The 16994-nt window shown below is 33.5% G+C and overlaps 1 protein-coding gene across 1 annotated transcript; it reads left to right on the forward strand.

The window, feature by feature from the left end:
• Positions 1–5749: 5749 nt before the first annotated feature.
• Positions 5750–7397, forward strand: LOC548057 (cyclin-dependent kinase inhibitor 1-2). Its single transcript, NM_001251210.2, has 4 exons — positions 5750–6160; positions 6356–6411; positions 6680–6850; positions 7003–7397. The coding sequence occupies exons 1-4, from the start codon at positions 5861–5863 to the stop codon at positions 7070–7072; spliced, it is 597 nt and encodes a 198-aa protein (NP_001238139.2). The 5' UTR covers positions 5750–5860; the 3' UTR covers positions 7073–7397.
• Positions 7398–16994: the final 9597 nt, after the last annotated feature.

Here is a 16994-nt window from a genome sequence, read left to right on the forward strand (position 1 = left end):
AGAATTTTTGATTAAGTGAATTTGTTGATAAGTTAATTCATTAAAGGATCAAGTTGTTGCATTTATTGATGATTTTGCATTTGGTAAATGAATATAAATTTGTTATTAGATTAATTCCAATTATATTATATTATACAAAAAATTCAATAAATGAATTATTTGATTTTATATTTAAAAAATTCAAATTTAATTCCAATTATATTATATTATACAAAAATAAAATAAAAAACATATTTAGTTAAATAAAATTATAAAGAAAAATAAAAGTAAGAAATCAAAATATATAAATGAATATGTTAGTAAAATATCCCAAAAAAGTATAATATATAAATTTAAAAAACTAGTGAGTTAGATCCTTGTCATAATCCTCATAAAAAAAAAATCACAGTTATGATCGTGATTATAAGATGATAGTTTCGGTGGTTTCTAGATACTGCTATAACTGCTGCAATTACATTTGATTTGTAACATCTTTGGTAGGCATTACCCCCTTTGCTTAATGGATTTTACTTGTGCAATGAGTTCTACAAATTTTGAGGATTAACCTAAACAAAAACTTGGGGCTAAGAGAAGCATGAGACTCTTGTCACTAATTAATGGCAGACTCGGTGGTGGTAATAGACATTAAAGCTACCAATATCACACACTCCTCTTTCTCTTCCTATTAGTCATGTCCATCCATATCTCAAATCACTCTCACTTTTCCTACAAGCTATAATTAAAAACTCAGTACGTATTTAGATTAAAGTTTATAAACTTAAATTTGAATTCTATTTAAGTTTACAAAATCAACAAGTCTTACTCCAATAAAATTGAGTTTTTCAGGTAAAATTTTCGTATACAAATATACTTTTAGAACTGGTCAAACATATCACTAAAATTTCCAAATTGAATTCAGAATTCTCAAAAAAAAAAAAAATCTAAACATAACCTTAAGGAAGTCTCAATCTTATTGGAGCCTACCTATGAATAGTATATAGTTATATACAACCTACGCTTAAACTATGCTTATTATCACCATTATATAAAATTAATTAGATAGTATCAATTAAGGTAAGTTAAATTTAAGTTTTTTTTTCTTCTAAATTACAAGTATCTTCCATCGAAGACAATCATATTCGAGTCGAATGAAATTACTAATAAAAATATTCTTTCAAATATTTTAATACAATGTTATATATTAAGGACTCGAAATCAAAATCATTTATTAAATGAAGATAATTATACTAATTAACTTATAAGTTTGATGTGGTTAAGTTAAATTTATACGTGTGATTTAAAGTAAATTTATCATATTAACACGGTTATTACACATATATATAGGTACAATTTTTTTTAATTTAATTTATAAATTTAAGCATGAAATTTATATTGGAGCAGCTTCAATTTTTTTTCGATAAACTTTTGTCAATAAATAACTTATTCTAATACTATAAACTATTTAATTTCAATTAAAAGCTCCACTTACAAACTTAACAAAGTAACTTTGTTTTTGAGAAATTTCTTAGAAAAGTTTATTAATTATTAGACTAAAAATAGCTTATTAAAGTGTAAGCTAGACTTGTACTGATGACTATATGTGTATAGCGGTAAGACTTTTTTCAAACTAAAAAAAAAAATATCGACAACTTGATTAGTGATTAATGTAACCTAAAAAAAGGATTAGTGATTAATGATTAATTGATTGCTATTGCTTCACTAAAATAGGTTCCAAATCACCAACAAGCTAATTGTCAATGATTATGATATATTAATTGAGCATTGTAAATGCCATTATTTACTGAAAGCTTTAGTTGTTAGAAATTAATTGAAATCATGTCAACAACCACTACTATAAAATATGGATTTAGGACAGCTATTACGTTAACATGAGTTAACATCGACTTTTTAAAAACCTATATATATATAATCCTTTTCGCCTTTTTCTTGCACCCACTCTTACATTCAGTCTCACTCTTACGCTCTCGCTCTTTGTGGCAGTGCTTCCTCTCCCTCTCACTCTTGCTGTGACTCTCTGCGGTGGTGCTCCCCCTCGCTCTTACTCTCCGCGGCGGTGCTTCCTCTCGTTCTCACTGTTGCTCTCGCTCACAACCATCTCTGCGACGGTGACGAGGTCAGTATATTCTCACCGTGTTGCGCTTGCTCCGTACCTGCAAATGGTCCCGTCTTCGCCTTCTCTATGTTATATTTTGAGTGCATTTCTCGCCTTGGAATAAACTACTGAAACCCCAATACTTTGCTTTGTGGATTGTGTGTATTGCTTTGTCAAAATACTCTGCCTAGATGAAAGGTCACGACGGGTGTCTTTCAATTTTATTTGGGGATTAAGGAAGTGTGACGAGTGTGGGTTGATGCGTGAGAGATGAGACATTACGAGTGTCGTAATGGAGAGACATTAGTCATTCTATTTCTTTGAGCTTTCGCCTTCATCAATGAATGAACAATTTCATCATTGAGTGAACTGAATCATTCCCAACAACTGGTGGTGATTATGCTCATTTGGTGATGACTGATGAATAAACTTTATTTGCCACTATAATCGTATGGAATATATGCTCATTTCACTCTCTGTATGTTGTGTGTTTATTTCATTATGTTGAAGTTTTCATTTTTGTTCCATCTTACTTTAATATTAATCATTGTTTACCCATACTATAATAAATCAATAATAAAAGTTACTTAGAAACTAAAATAGTTTTTAATTTTTCTCACCATCAATGAAATTTTTAAGTTTAAAACTGATTTTAAACCAATTTTTAACTAAAATTGTTTTTTTTAAAAGATTTTAAAACCAGTTTAAAATTAGCTTGAAATCGATTTCACCAAATCAAATTATTTTTTAAATTCATTCGTAAAATCCCACTTAATCGCATAGTTTAAAAATAATTCTAACTTAATTTTTCGAAATTCCAAACCATGTATACATTTCCAGCAGAGAACTGCCTGTAGAGATTTGCTCATATTACCTCTCTACCCACTGGACTAACTGCGTGACGGATTTCTAGGCTTCCTTTTTGTCAATTTCTTACTGCTTGCTATTAATTGATTCATTTATCTGGAATTTGTCATCTAATGCTCTGTAACTGATCCTTTCCTTGTATGCAAATCATGGTACTTTGTGCCTGTCTACACATGATAGAATGCATGGAATGGGGCCCTGGAACTGGAGCCATCCAAAAGATACAGCACACCACAAGGTCCAAGTTCAAGTTCAAAACAAATTAAAGAGAGGCGAAAAATTTAACAAGAAATATAAATCAAAAGAAAAGTTTTCAATAAAATAAATTAAGAATTGGAAAAAGAAAAAAGTTTGATTTGATTTTTGTGGAAAATGTGATGAGCTGATGGTAAAGGACACATTCCTTTTCATTCCCTTGGGTTTCCGGGCCTGGTTTCTAACTTTAACATCCGTTCCCCACTCACCCAACATGCACAGGTTTTCATAGGCTTTAATTTGAAACACTGCTAACAAAAATTTATTTCATGTACAAAAAAATAATTAATTATATGTAAATATATTTATTAAAATGAGTAAAGAGTGAGGTGTTGTTACTTAATTTATCTATGAAAATATGCTTAAATAATCAAAGTCAATTAAAGTTAAATGTAGTGATTGAATATCTTTGACAATCAAAAGCTTGAAATCACTAAAAAGTATTTATAGGAAGAATCTTGGTACCATAAGCATAGAAACTTTGTAAAAGAAAACGTAACTTTAATAATCGAGATCATCAATTTCGCTTAAACGTTTGATGATCATATCAAAAATCATGTCAAGTCATTTTAATTATACATTTCTTGGTTCATATATTTCATTTTATATTTCAATATTTATACTTTTATCTCAATAACGTCCATAAACCGATGTCTTTTTGTTAAAAGGAAGAGAAAAAGTTGTATGTAAACTTTGGGGTGAGCATTAAAAGTAATGTAGGTATGGATGATACGATGGAAGACATGTCTTCCTGGCAATTGATCTTCGTGACCCACGTGTATATAGTAGTTGCACATTGCAACATGCGTATCTCAATCATATTTGATCCTATTCTATACATTTAATAACTATACTTACCTCACATATAAAATCATCATGGTCCTAAATTAAATGACCGTGTGTCATGTCCCCCTTGCTTTTTTCTCCTACACTTAATTTGTTCTATGTCACATTTCAAAAATTTATTGTCATCAATTGAATGTGTAGCACTAGAAAGGAAATACAAGCGGTGTATAAGAAAATAAATCCCCCTCCCTCCCAACACAAGGAAACAAAAACTTTAACCCAGCTAGAAAATAATTTGAAGTATATATATATATACACACATACACGATCTCGATTTTATTAGCAAAATCTAGGTTAATTTTATGAGTTTACTCAATAGTTTGTCACATTTATTTTATCTGCAGCAAACTATTTTATCCTAGAAGAATTTATAATGACAAAAAGGACAAATACACAAAATGGTGGTTAGCTGATACAATAATAATAAAAATAACAAGACGCAGTGTATTAATCACGATGTCTAACTTCGTAAGTAGAAGCAAATAAAATGTTACTGTAAACTACAATATGTGGTTGATTTCTTAAATTAACTTTCATGTTTAATTTACTTGACAGTGTAAGAAATTAAAGTCAAATTTAATTACGTCTGAATTAAAATGTATTAATTTGAATTAGGCTGAATTAGAATTAGTACCACGCTGAATAAATGTTCTTACAACTTAATTACTGTTAAGGAAAACAGTAAATTAAGCACTTAGATGCATCATTTAAGAAATTTTTATTAATACATTAGTATGTATGGATACTTATTAATACATTAGTTTTTTTTTTTTACAGAAGGCATCTGTATATTAATAAATGTAAAAAATGGTTACATCCGGTAAAAAAAATTAAGTTTTGAACACATAAACATTAAACTCTTAATAAATATTGATTGAATCTTCTTTTTTTCAATAAAACAATCTTTACTTTCAGTATCAATTTTGAGAGTTATTATTTTTGTTTCGGTACATAATTGTTATAGTACAGTAGTGACTAGTGACCAGTGGTTCTTCGTGACTAAGCCAAGGGGAAAAAGAAATTGAAGGATAAATTAAAATGAGGTGTGCAAGTATATCTGAATTGTTAAGGGGGAGAAACAGAAACGTCAAATCCCCGGTGTACTTGACACACAAACAGGATAATGGTGGGGAGTACTAGTATTGAATGGCATTTTCGCGTTTCATTATTGATGTGAAGGATATATCCGTAATTGGGGTTTTGAACAAAATAATTTTGCTTGAGTTGAGACCGGTTCTCCAGCAAACGGAATTCTGCAACAAAACGCAAATATATGATGATTGTTTCATCAGAACCGCATGATTTTTGTTTTGTTGCGTAGTAATGACTAATCCCAGCTCAGCCATGATTTGTCCTAACCTTAATCCCCTTGGAATTCATCATGAGGTGTCAATCCTCCATTTGGTGACGCTTCGGCGCAGGCCATATAACGGCGCCGTCAGATTTCCCGTTTCTAGATTCCCGTCACTGTTAACAGGGACTGGGCCACCACCACGATGCAAAACACACACACACACTACCCTTGCCAGCACCACTAAGAAAAAGTAAATTACCCAATCCCAACCGTTAAACCCCCCTTTCGTCATTATCACAGTTTTCGTCTTCTCCGTACTACACGCGCGAACCAGCCTACGTTCACGCCACACCTCCCTTCCTTCCTTCCTTTCCAATCCGCCCCTAATTTCGCTCACTTTCATCAGCAAAAACCAAAACCTGAAAAAGGAAGAGTGTGTGGAAATTGGCATCGCTCGCAAGAGCAACAACTAGTAGTACCTAAAGAGACAGAGAGTGTGCACATCTATGTCATCTCAGGTCGGTGTCAGGACACGAGCCCGAGCCGCATTAGCCATGGAAGCTGCTACTGCCAGTTCAGCTCAACCCTCTTCGAAGAGAAAGAAGATCTACGACACTAACCATGTGGCAAAACTCTCCAAAACTCCGAGAACAAGTTCTTCCTCCTTCTTCATACCTGCGACGGTGACGGAGATTGTTCAGGAACGCTGCCTCAGCCCTACCTCCAGTGAAATTCCGGCTTCTTGCTGCTCCAGCAACGGATCCATTGGCCTCGATGAGGATAGGATCAAGCTCTTAGATCTGGAGGTAATCGATACTATTAAACACTCGCTTTGTTGCTACGATTTATTGCTGTGTTGTAGATTTTGTAATTGAACACTCGTTTTTAATTTGTTGCTGTCCTTGATTAATTTACCGCTTTAGTTTGTAGAGCCTTTCGCTCATTCATTTTTTCCTTCACCTAAATTAATGCACCGGATTCGACGTTCCTTTTATTTACAGGTGGAGAGCGCGCAAGTTGAAACGTCGACGTGCAATGGTGGTCAAGAAATTGAGAGGTTTTGAATGAAACTGATTTATTTAATTTAAATTTGAAATTGCTTCAAGTCACTTTTAATTTCCTGGTAGAATTCTATTTTCAAAATTTTGAATAATTCAGGTCCATTGAGTTCGAAACGCACGAGATACTCAACAGTCATAATTTCTTCCGTTCAAAACTCCAACTCAGTTTTTCTCGCGCGTGTGTGTGTATATATTCATTCGTGCCACTGCACATTCTGTCTACAATTCTGAACCATAATAATTTTTTGGTGTCGGCCGTTGCAGGAGAGAGATGAAAAGTTCCAGCGAGCTTCGAGAGAATTCACAGGAGCCGGAGCCAATGGAGATCAATTCTCACCGTGCCTTATCAAAGGCAAAAGCCATGCCTACCGAGTTGGAGCTCGAGGAATTCTTCGTTGCTGCGGAGAAGGACATTCAGAAACGATTTCAAGACAAGTAAGTTAAAATCAGTGGAATTAATTAATTTTCTTCTCTCTCTCTCTCTCTCTCCACTGTTTCTTCTTTTTCTTTTAAAATTTTTGACATCATAATTAGTATATCATATAGCTCCATCCATCATTCCTTTCAATTAAAAAATTATTTTGCAGGTACAATTATGATATTGTTAAGGACGTACCACTGGAAGGACGCTACGAGTGGGTTCAGTTGAAGCCATGAACGTGTGCGTCTCGCCACCGAAGAAGAAAAACTCCGATCAATTTGAACATGTCATTTTGGTCTATTTATATATTGTTAATTAAGTCTAGTCTAGGTCTTTGATTTCAATCTTAATTATCTTTTTAATTTTACACCAGCCAAGACTCTTTTATATTCTGGTTGCAGCTTTTTTTATATTTCGGTGTGATTATAGGTTAAGGGTAAACAGGAATTCAGCTTCGTTTGTTCTCTGTACGGAGAAGCAGCTTAAAGCTAGCTTGTGCAGAAAAATACTGTAAATTTCCCTTGGTGAAGAAGAACAAACGCTTCCATTTTACAGACTTCAACCTCTATCGTTTTTTGCTCTAAACGCTCCCCTAAAATCCGTGCCCGTTTCCTTGTTTTAACTTCGCTTTTAAGGAGAAGAGAGTACACCAAAGTCAGTGAATGTATGATTATGTCTTCTCTTTCTTTTCGTTTTCCCCCCCTTATATATTTTATATTTATTATTTGAAGGAAAAAAAAGAAAACAAACAAAAAAACGCAGGGAAGAAGATTAACCAACTTATAGCGAAAATGGAGAAGTGAAATGGGTGGGACGTATAGCTAGTAGGAAGAGGGGGGAGGCCAGTGTTTTGTTTAGTTGTTAGGCGTGGGAGGGGGCAAGAACACGCACCATGCCGTGTAAGTTACGGGCACGTGTTTGAGAGGGTGAGAAAGCTGATCTTATTATCCATCCCCCCCACCCCCCATGTGGGAAGAGTCTTCTAATCTTGGAACAAAATCCACTCCACTTTCACAAGTACAACAAATATAGGTACCGGAGTAAAAATTCGAATATTATTATTGTTATTCTTGTTTCCACATGCACCACTAATAAAACGGAAAGTATTTGGTCTTGATCAAAATTTGAAATGCATAATTTTTTTTTTTCATTAAAGAGAGACGCGCATTATTAATTAATAGCTCGGTTTTTGTTTTGTTTAATTTTAATGAGTGTCATTTATGGCAAAGATGCATTTAAAAGAGATAGAAATTAAATAGAGAGGTATGAATGGGGGGTGATGAAGATGAAGAGTGGTATATACTTGTGTTATGGAGTTGAGGTCCAGCTCCTGCATAGCCAGATTTGGGACGTAGAGAACGAAGCTAGTGTGAGCGTGACCTTATTCGGCCGTCGTTTTGGGTTTGCAATTTTGAATTATTTTTTTGCCATGTAGCGAGGGAGGAACGTGTTGTCACGTCGTACAGCAAGCTAGGCGGCTTATTAAGGCACTGAGATAGCCCAGCAGCAGTACATGGTTGTGATTGTGAGGATTGAGATTCCCTGCACCTCGTGGATTTTGTGTTTGTGCTGCATGCTTTCCGTTATGCTATATAATCATTGCGCTGCGAATCAAAAGAGTATATATATGATTCGGATGAGATATCAGAATATATATAATTTGATATCCTTCCCCAGGAGGATCTTGATTCTTAGAAACTAACTTTTTCAATTTCGAAGGACCTTTACCTTTACCTTTACTTTTACTTTTACCCCTAGTAACATAACATGTGTGCACATGTAGATATTATGTAAGGTTTTTTTCTCCTCCCAAATAAAGAAAGGAAACACACACATTCAACTCATATTTAATTAGAAGGCATTGTAGATTAAAAGCACATGTCGAAGTTTCAGTGGGATAATATGGTATGAAATTTGATGTTCGTCGCACTTTTTTATTTATCATTTTGTTGGGTCATAAGTTGTGTCCGTGCGTGTCTTTCAGAGCTTAATTTTTGAATAGGGAAATCATTGTTACTAACCGGGCATGGGTAAGTCAAGAAAACAAGAAACCCAATTCAAATTAATGAAAGATATAATAAGTTCCTAATTATCAAGTAGGTCCACCCCCCCCCCCCCCCCCCCCCGGATATTCTTTTATATAACACACATGTCACGACAAGTTGATGATGCAAAATGTAATTCACAGATGAAATAGTATCCTACTATTGTTTATCCACAACTCATATTTGTCCTTCAACCTGCAGACTGCAGTCCGTGTTAAACCAATAATTAACAACACAATTCGCAACCTTAGGTACGATGTACGTAAAACTGGTCAAGGTTCACATCCACAAATTAATTAGTTCATGATTTTCTTTTTGAACAATTTCATGGCTCCTAATTATTTTCTTTTGTCCCGGTGTCTTTATTGTTGCCGAGAGAAGGCACTGTATGATAATTAATAATCTTGACAACATGCCTCGTGGGTTGAAATAACATTTGGTGCCATTCGCAGATGTGGGCATAAAAACATAGGTGTCAGCAGTAGTAGGCGAGACTGAGATACTATTGATATTGATATTATTAATGAAAAGGGTGATCGGTTAATTACATTACATAGGATCCTATTATATATAGGAGACATGCCATATGGGTTAACATTATGTTTGAGTTGAATTAATGGATCGAAATACGTCCTTTTAATAAAAACCAAAGAGATATAAATACAATACATATGTTATCAGAAGGGAATAGCAGGAGGAAGTACGATCTAAAGATGCAAAGTGTGATTAAAATGGTATAACCATAGCTAAAACGAAGATTGAAGGTACAATGGGATGTGGGCACTTGAAATAGCGATAAAGAAAGGAGAGATGAGTTAGGCTTGCGGGGCCTATCATTCATTCAATTGTACGCTGATATGAAACACCAACGGTTGATAGCAAAAGGTTCTAAAATGGTGCAATGCGTGTCAGGGACTAAGTTAGGATAGAGAGAACAGGAGCAGTGTTTGTTTCGGGTTGTGGGCGGCCATAGGCTCAAACTAATAATAAGGAGAAGAAGAAGGTGATGATGATTGATGAAGAAGATAAAAAAAATAGAAGCATATATTAGTATTATTATTGTTGTGGCAGTTGAATAAATGATGACAGTGGGAGCTACAACACTAGGACAATGGTGTATTAAAGAAGGAACTGGCAGTGTACACAAACATTTGTACTACATTGGGTACGGTACTATTCTTCTTGGATCTTGTGCCCTATTCCTTCTTCACTTCACTTCTCACTTCTTTTTATGCTTCTTTGGGTCACTCCTTACCCACGTGGAACATTGACTTACCTGCAAAATATTCCTCATCACCATCAACCTTGTACATCTGTAGTCTTTTAGTTATTTTTAGCTACTCTATTTCACACACTCACTTTCCACTTAGTTTTTGTTGGTTGGGTGTTTCCATCGGAGGACTGATTGTAATATCTGCAGAAATATTTGGATTAACTGTCACTAACTAATTACCTTCCCAGGAGTATGAGGAAAATTGTGATTAGTTATTAGCTGCATTGACTAGATAGTTAATTGTTAACCACGATATGAGCCATTTAAATAGAAGTATACTAAAATTAACTTTAATTTGGTGAGGATTTATATAGATTATAACTCTCGCATTTTTTAAATTTAGAGGTTTTTAAACTAACAAGAAATGTTTGAAATTTATAATGTGCACATTTTTTTTGGTTAGTTTGAACTTCACTGAACTAGAAAAATGTTTTTTTGGTTCGATCAGTGAACCATTTTCTCAAATTTGAACCAAATTGTGCTTTAAACCAAACTGAATTATTTTTGTGCATTGTTCGCAAAAGAAAGATTTAAAGTTGGAGGATTTTTATCTCTTTATAAAAATGGTTCCTTTTTTATGCTTCAGTTTATTTAAATTCTCAAAGAGTTATATTCAATTTTTTTATATAACAGTTGAATTCGGTTCAATTTTCTTTAACACCCCTACCTTTTAGTTTAGTTTCACTCGATATTTCCTATGAAAAATATTACAAAAACTATTAGCATTCAAATGCAAGGATTCTTGTTTAACACTCTCCAAGATACGTACAAGTGTACAACATCTTTAAGGTTTTCTCCCCATTACAACATTTGAGCAATCCTTGTGGATTATCCAAGTAGTTTCAAACTTAATTTTGCTTTGATAATGGAAGATTATCATTAAAGTCTTTTATTAGCACCCAAAGAATAAAGATTTTCCTCTATAGTGGCAATAATAATTCAAAAAAGTAGTATGCATGCAAAAAAGAAAATGAGTTCAGTAAAAAAAGAGTTTGCATACGTCATCAAGACATTCACTCAATGACATTGACAAATACCCTTCTATAATAGTAACAATAATCAGCTTAATAAGTGTCAAGAGTATTAACTTTGTAAAGCAATGTTTTCTTTAAAAAATTGTTATGGGAAATTTACGGACAAGTTCTTTGACATGTTGATTTGAAAAAAACTTACTCCAATACCCTTAACTATCATCTTCACTTTACATATATATATATATATATATATATATATATATATATAACTCTAAATTTTGTATCAATTTTCTTATTGGACTTCTAGAGTGTTTGCAAGATTTGTCAATAAATCTAAGTTGATTTGAGAAATAAATACTTGCATGGTTATCTTCATACCTATTTGTACAGCTTAAGGTATATGATTAATCTTCTCCTTTTGCATGAATTGCTCTATATTGACGTCGATATATTGTGTGGATCCCTGCCAAACAAAATTTTATTTTTTTGGAGTTACTCTTTTCATGTTTTCCCATAGCATTCTAGTTTAATTGGTTACACACACGATTCCTCTGCTTCTCTGGGTCCTATTATCATTCTTTGAGACTTATTTGTGTGCTTCTCATTAAATTATCCTTTGAAGAATAGTTAGATAATGTAGTTATGGGCGGGGTTAATTTTTAGACATTTCTTATGCTTCATTTGGTCGTTTTATTCCTTATTAAGAATATTAAATTTGTTTGCTTTGCTTAATTTGTTTGTTTCCATTTTTCACGAAGATATCAATGATACCTTTTGGCCTATTTTTACGTTATACTACAAGCCAATCACATTATATTTTCAATCTTTGAAATCATCAAAATATGATTGTTTGCCAAAAGAACAAAAAAAAAAATGTTTGTTTGCTTTCCTTGTAGTATAACTTATGCACCATTCTCCACATTTTCGTGTTCTTCATGAAGTTTGACTTTATTGAACATTCACAAAACAATAACAACCACACTTAAAGCAAATAACATGGATACATACGTAATTCACCTTGTATTAGTGACCATTCAACTAACTTTTCTCTTAGAACATGATGATCCAAGTCTACCTCATCAAAAACCAAGCAACAAATTTCTCCTTCAACACCTTTAGAGAATAAGTATCAACATTGAAAGGTTTTTAAATTGTGGAACCAATAGCCAAAAACCCTAATCTTAGTGGATAATTTTAATTCAAATCAGTGTTAAATTCGATCTCCTCAGTAGAACGACAAACATAATTTTGAGACCAAATGCGTTTTCTGTCACCAATCAGAAGAAAATGTTCCGCACTTGTTCTTTAGCTGTAGCTACTCCTCAAGAAACTGGGCAAAATGCTATGAGTGGCTAGGGGTACAATAGGCTATTCCAAAACATGTCGAAGCACACTTCTGGCAGCATGGAGGCTTAGTGCAAGGGAAGAAACAAAAGGGGATGTGATGGGCCACTTGGTTTGCCATTATATGGTCCATTTGGCTACTTAGAAATGATATCATATTCAACAATGCACAATTTGACATCGAGAAGGTGGCGGACTTAATTAAAATAAGATTTTGGCAGTGTTGTAGAACAAGAATGGAATTGTCACCAACTTCATTTTATGATTGGTCCTTGTTGCTAAATGTGATTATGAAATTGGTTTAGATCAAGTACTGATAGGATGCTAGATACTGGCTTTATAAACCAGTGGGATTGGTGTGACAAGCACCATAAATGAAACAGCTTATACAAATGTCACTTATTCTCTCATGGGCTGAGGTTTGATGGAAGCTAGGCAATGGTTATACTATTTTTGTCAGCTAATTATAGTCCTTGTAACAGATAACTGGATCACTCCATTATGTCAGGTGGCTTTTTGGCTTTCTTTCTTGTTCTTTTCCTTGTATTTGGGGTGGGCACCCCTTGTGCCATCTTAACATATGAGGTTATATTTGGCTGATAAAAAAAATTGAGACCAAATATTGTTATTGCAAGGTAGTGATCATGAATTAACCAAGGACAACCTCATTTTTATCTAAAACCAAGTTAAAGTGTTAAACTTTATAACATTTAAAGAAACCAATAGCAACAAGACCCATAATTTGAGAACCTATTATAAGCTTCCATGCTCTCTTAAGTCTATCCTTTATAGCATGAACGCCTATTTATCTTCTTTTTTAGTTTGACAACCAAAACATCAAACCAATGCATGTACAAACTCATGAAACATTTTGTCATCCACAAACACTTTTACCATAAGTTTGTTAACTTATTGATATTTTACTTGAATCAAAATTGATATAAGATGATTTGATATTGCTCTTGCTAGTAGAGTCTGTTTGAATTGAAGTACATTATGGTTGGAGGATATTGTTGAGTCTTATAGTTTTGGATTTTTTTCTAGCTCCACCCCTATGTGATATATTTATGGAGGAATAAATTTTGGTCTCTTCGCTAATAACAAACAAACAATACCATTTATCATTCAAATGAATTTACATTGATGTTATATTTTTTTATATAAATAAAATAATTCATTTATAATATAATTGCTTGAATTGAGTACAAGTTGCGTGCAACTCAAGAATCTAGTACACTGGTAACACACTTTAAAAAATAATAGGTAGTTACATACCACTTTTTAATGAAAAAACAAAACAAAATCCACTTTAAAAGAGCCCATGAACCCCTGACATTAAATCACCTCCATGTAGCATTATATTCCTGTTTAGAATGTTAGTTTAAATAAACATCATATGTACTAAATTAATGAATTTCAATGGAATCTTTGAACTATAAATCTAAAAAATGTAATTATACTGTTTATAAATTTTAATAAAAACAGGGAATAAAATAAAATGTACTTTTTCTTAAACTAGTGGGCCAATTTTTCTTGGTCCATTATCAATAAGCCTTATTCTCCACTGGACCAAAAACATAGAGCCCTATTCTCCCGTTATAGTAGAAACCCCGACAGTAATTTTAGCAAAGTTTGCTAATAAATCGTAATGGGCTTATGCTCAAGTAGCCGCCCAAACTTTGCCAGTTAGCCCATATTTTTGTTTCGATGTCTAGCCCCATATTCCACAAGGAGCTGCTATTGGCCCCAACCTCCCCGCGGAAAAGTTTATTTTACCCCTCCTTCTTCCTCTTCTCCCATCTTCTCACCTTCTTCCTCTTCTCTCATCTTCTCACCTTCTCCTTGCGCCACCTTCCTATCCCATCTCTTCCATGCCGCACATTGTCACCTATCCCCACCATCACTATCATGCATCATTGCGTAGAGCTCTTGCCCCTCCACCTTCAAGGCTCGACAAGCACAACTCCTCTCCATCATTATTGTGCCATTGCATGCATCCACCATTGCGAACTCCTTTTCCATAACAAAATTACATTTCCGCATGGATATTTGGGCACACAAAATCATTTTTTTGTTGGATTAAGTGGGGCGAAAAAAATATATACAACAAAAATGCGATGCCTTGAAAAATACACAATATAATTATGTTTTCGTTGTGATTTTTTTTTTGCACCCCCACTAATATAGCGAAAATACAATTCTACAATACAATGTGGGAAAGGGTATTTTTGGAAATTGAAAATATTGGTGGGGCAAATAGCAATGAGGTTGGGTCCAAAAGTAATTCCCAAGCTAGTAGCCCCATGTAACCTTTTTTTGCCGTGATATGGTTTGTTATTGGGATGTTGCTTCCCTGTACTCCCACTATTACTTCTGTTCCATTACTGAAAAGTCCATTCTTAAATGCAATATTTTATATTAGACTTTTTGGAATATAATTGGATACAATAGTGAGAGTGCAGCAAGTTTTATCTTTGTTACGGAAGGGATAGCCCAATGGGAGCTGTGCGCCAGATATAAAATCTCGAGAGCTTTTCCTTTTTCTTTATATAAATTTGTCAAAAACAAAAAAGAGTTAATGATAAGCTGACATTTGGTGGAGGCAATTATGAATGAGAGGAGAAGAAAAAACTGGTGGAGATGGTAAACTTTTGGTGGAGGCAATTAGCTGCAATACCATCACTGGAGCACAAACATAAATTGCATTTTACGCTTATGCTTTGGACATATATTTTATGTAAATTGCCTCTTTTTTATTTGAATGAAAAGGTAAAGCTCAAAACCAAACACTAAATACAAAAAGCATGTTATATATGGGTGTGACAGTGAGACTATGTTTTTCCAGAGCATCTATAACTTAATTAGCTTCCTTCGGGACATATATCCACATAACGTCACCACCTCCTCTATGGATTTCAAATCATTTTTTAGAATCAATGTTATTGTCATTCAAGCATATGTTTGGATTATTGTTAGGTAGTACTTACATTTTTACCTCAAATTCACGTCAAATTGGAAAAAAAAAAAATAGACGCCGTAGTGTTGACTGTTTCTATGTTATGCATGTCTCTTGCAGTCAAACGGACCAAATGCTAGAAATTATCTAAACACACAATAAAGTCTTGCACCAATAATTTTTTTTATATCTTTATGTGCCAAATTCTGGAGAATGAAAAGCAAATGTGCGAACAAAAAGAATTATTCCGAAGTGATTAAAAAGGGGAGGGGGAAAACACTCTTATGTGCGAGAAATATGCAAGAGTAAATTAAACAGACAGTTTTCTCTTTCTTTCTTTTTTCTTCCATGTATCACTTAATTAAGCATGCTATAAATAATTAAACACATAGCAAACTACATTCAAACTAAGTTTGAATCACCCATATCTTGTCACTTAAGTAATGACATTATTATCAACAGGGAATCACCATGAAGAGCAAGAAATGAGAGAACCATAAAATTAATAAAATTTGGTGATCAACTAATGTCTTAGTAAAAATTTGCTGTCATAATAAAATTCGTCACAGTTGATTAGTGTTAATTTATAGATGGAGCTGTTTTTATTCTCCAAAAGTATGTATTTTTAAAAACGTGCAGTTTTTCCCCTATGCCGATAGGTAAATATAAAGTGGAAAGTGTGCCATATCAAACGAAACAAGAAAAGAAAAGAAAAAAGCAATATGAAACACAAAGGCAATAATGACTTTGAACCTGAGAATTGTAGTCTCAGTAATCATATTGGAGTTATATTGTTCTTGTTCTTAATACTTTTCTACACATTTTTTTATAATACTATTTTCTTATCTCTCCTTTCCATTTTTTTTTACCGGATCTCTCTATCCCGTTATTCATCTTATCATACACTTTTTTTCTCTCTCTTTTTGCCTTCAATCCCTCTCCGCTTTTGTATAAAATGAACTACAAATTTATTACAGCACAGAGCTAGCATTTCTCATTATATTGTGGCTATCACTGGCTGCTCACATTTGATTCAAGCATTCAAGATAAGAGACATTGTTATTTATCAGCGAAGTTAATCCCACATATTTAACGAGAGAGAACATCGAATAAATACATAGGCTGTAAAAACAAAAAATGATCTAATAATAACAATAATGATAATAATAATAATAAAACAGAACATGCCACCACCTTCTAGCTACTACTAACACACCACGCAATGATAAAATTATACAAAAGTTCTTTCGTAATGATAAAACATTATTTTCTTTCAAGAAAAAGACAAGTGGTTAGGGAAATCCATTAATGTTGATAGTGGAGCCTAGCAAAATCGATAAATATTTTTCTTTTGACGACAAGAGTCAAACACGGAAATGCAAGAAAGCAAATAATTTGTACAACATATAGCCAAATCCTACATTCTACGGAATCAAGAGAAATTAGAACTTAGAAGAGAGAAGATAAGAAGAATCGACATTGACAAGCAAATTCCTAACACAAATTAACTTAACTCATCCCACCCCAATGAAGAAGAGAAAAACAAAAAAGAGCATGACCTTTTTT

This window comes from Glycine max, chromosome 1 (genome assembly GCF_000004515.6).
Source record: "Glycine max cultivar Williams 82 chromosome 1, Glycine_max_v4.0, whole genome shotgun sequence".
NCBI classification, from domain to species: domain Eukaryota; kingdom Viridiplantae; phylum Streptophyta; class Magnoliopsida; order Fabales; family Fabaceae; genus Glycine; species Glycine max.

Bases quoted from the DNA above. Each gene is read 5' to 3' on its own strand.
- LOC548057 (NM_001251210.2), top strand. From the start codon at position 5,861: ATGTCATCTCAGGTCGGTGTCAGGACACGAGCCCGAGCCGCATTAGCC. The intron at 6,412-6,679 runs GTTTTGAATGAA...CGGCCGTTGCAG, and splicing joins GGTGGTCAAGAAATTGAGAG to GAGAGAGATGAAAAGTTCCA. The intron at 6,851-7,002 runs GTAAGTTAAAAT...ATTATTTTGCAG, and splicing joins CAGAAACGATTTCAAGACAA to GTACAATTATGATATTGTTA.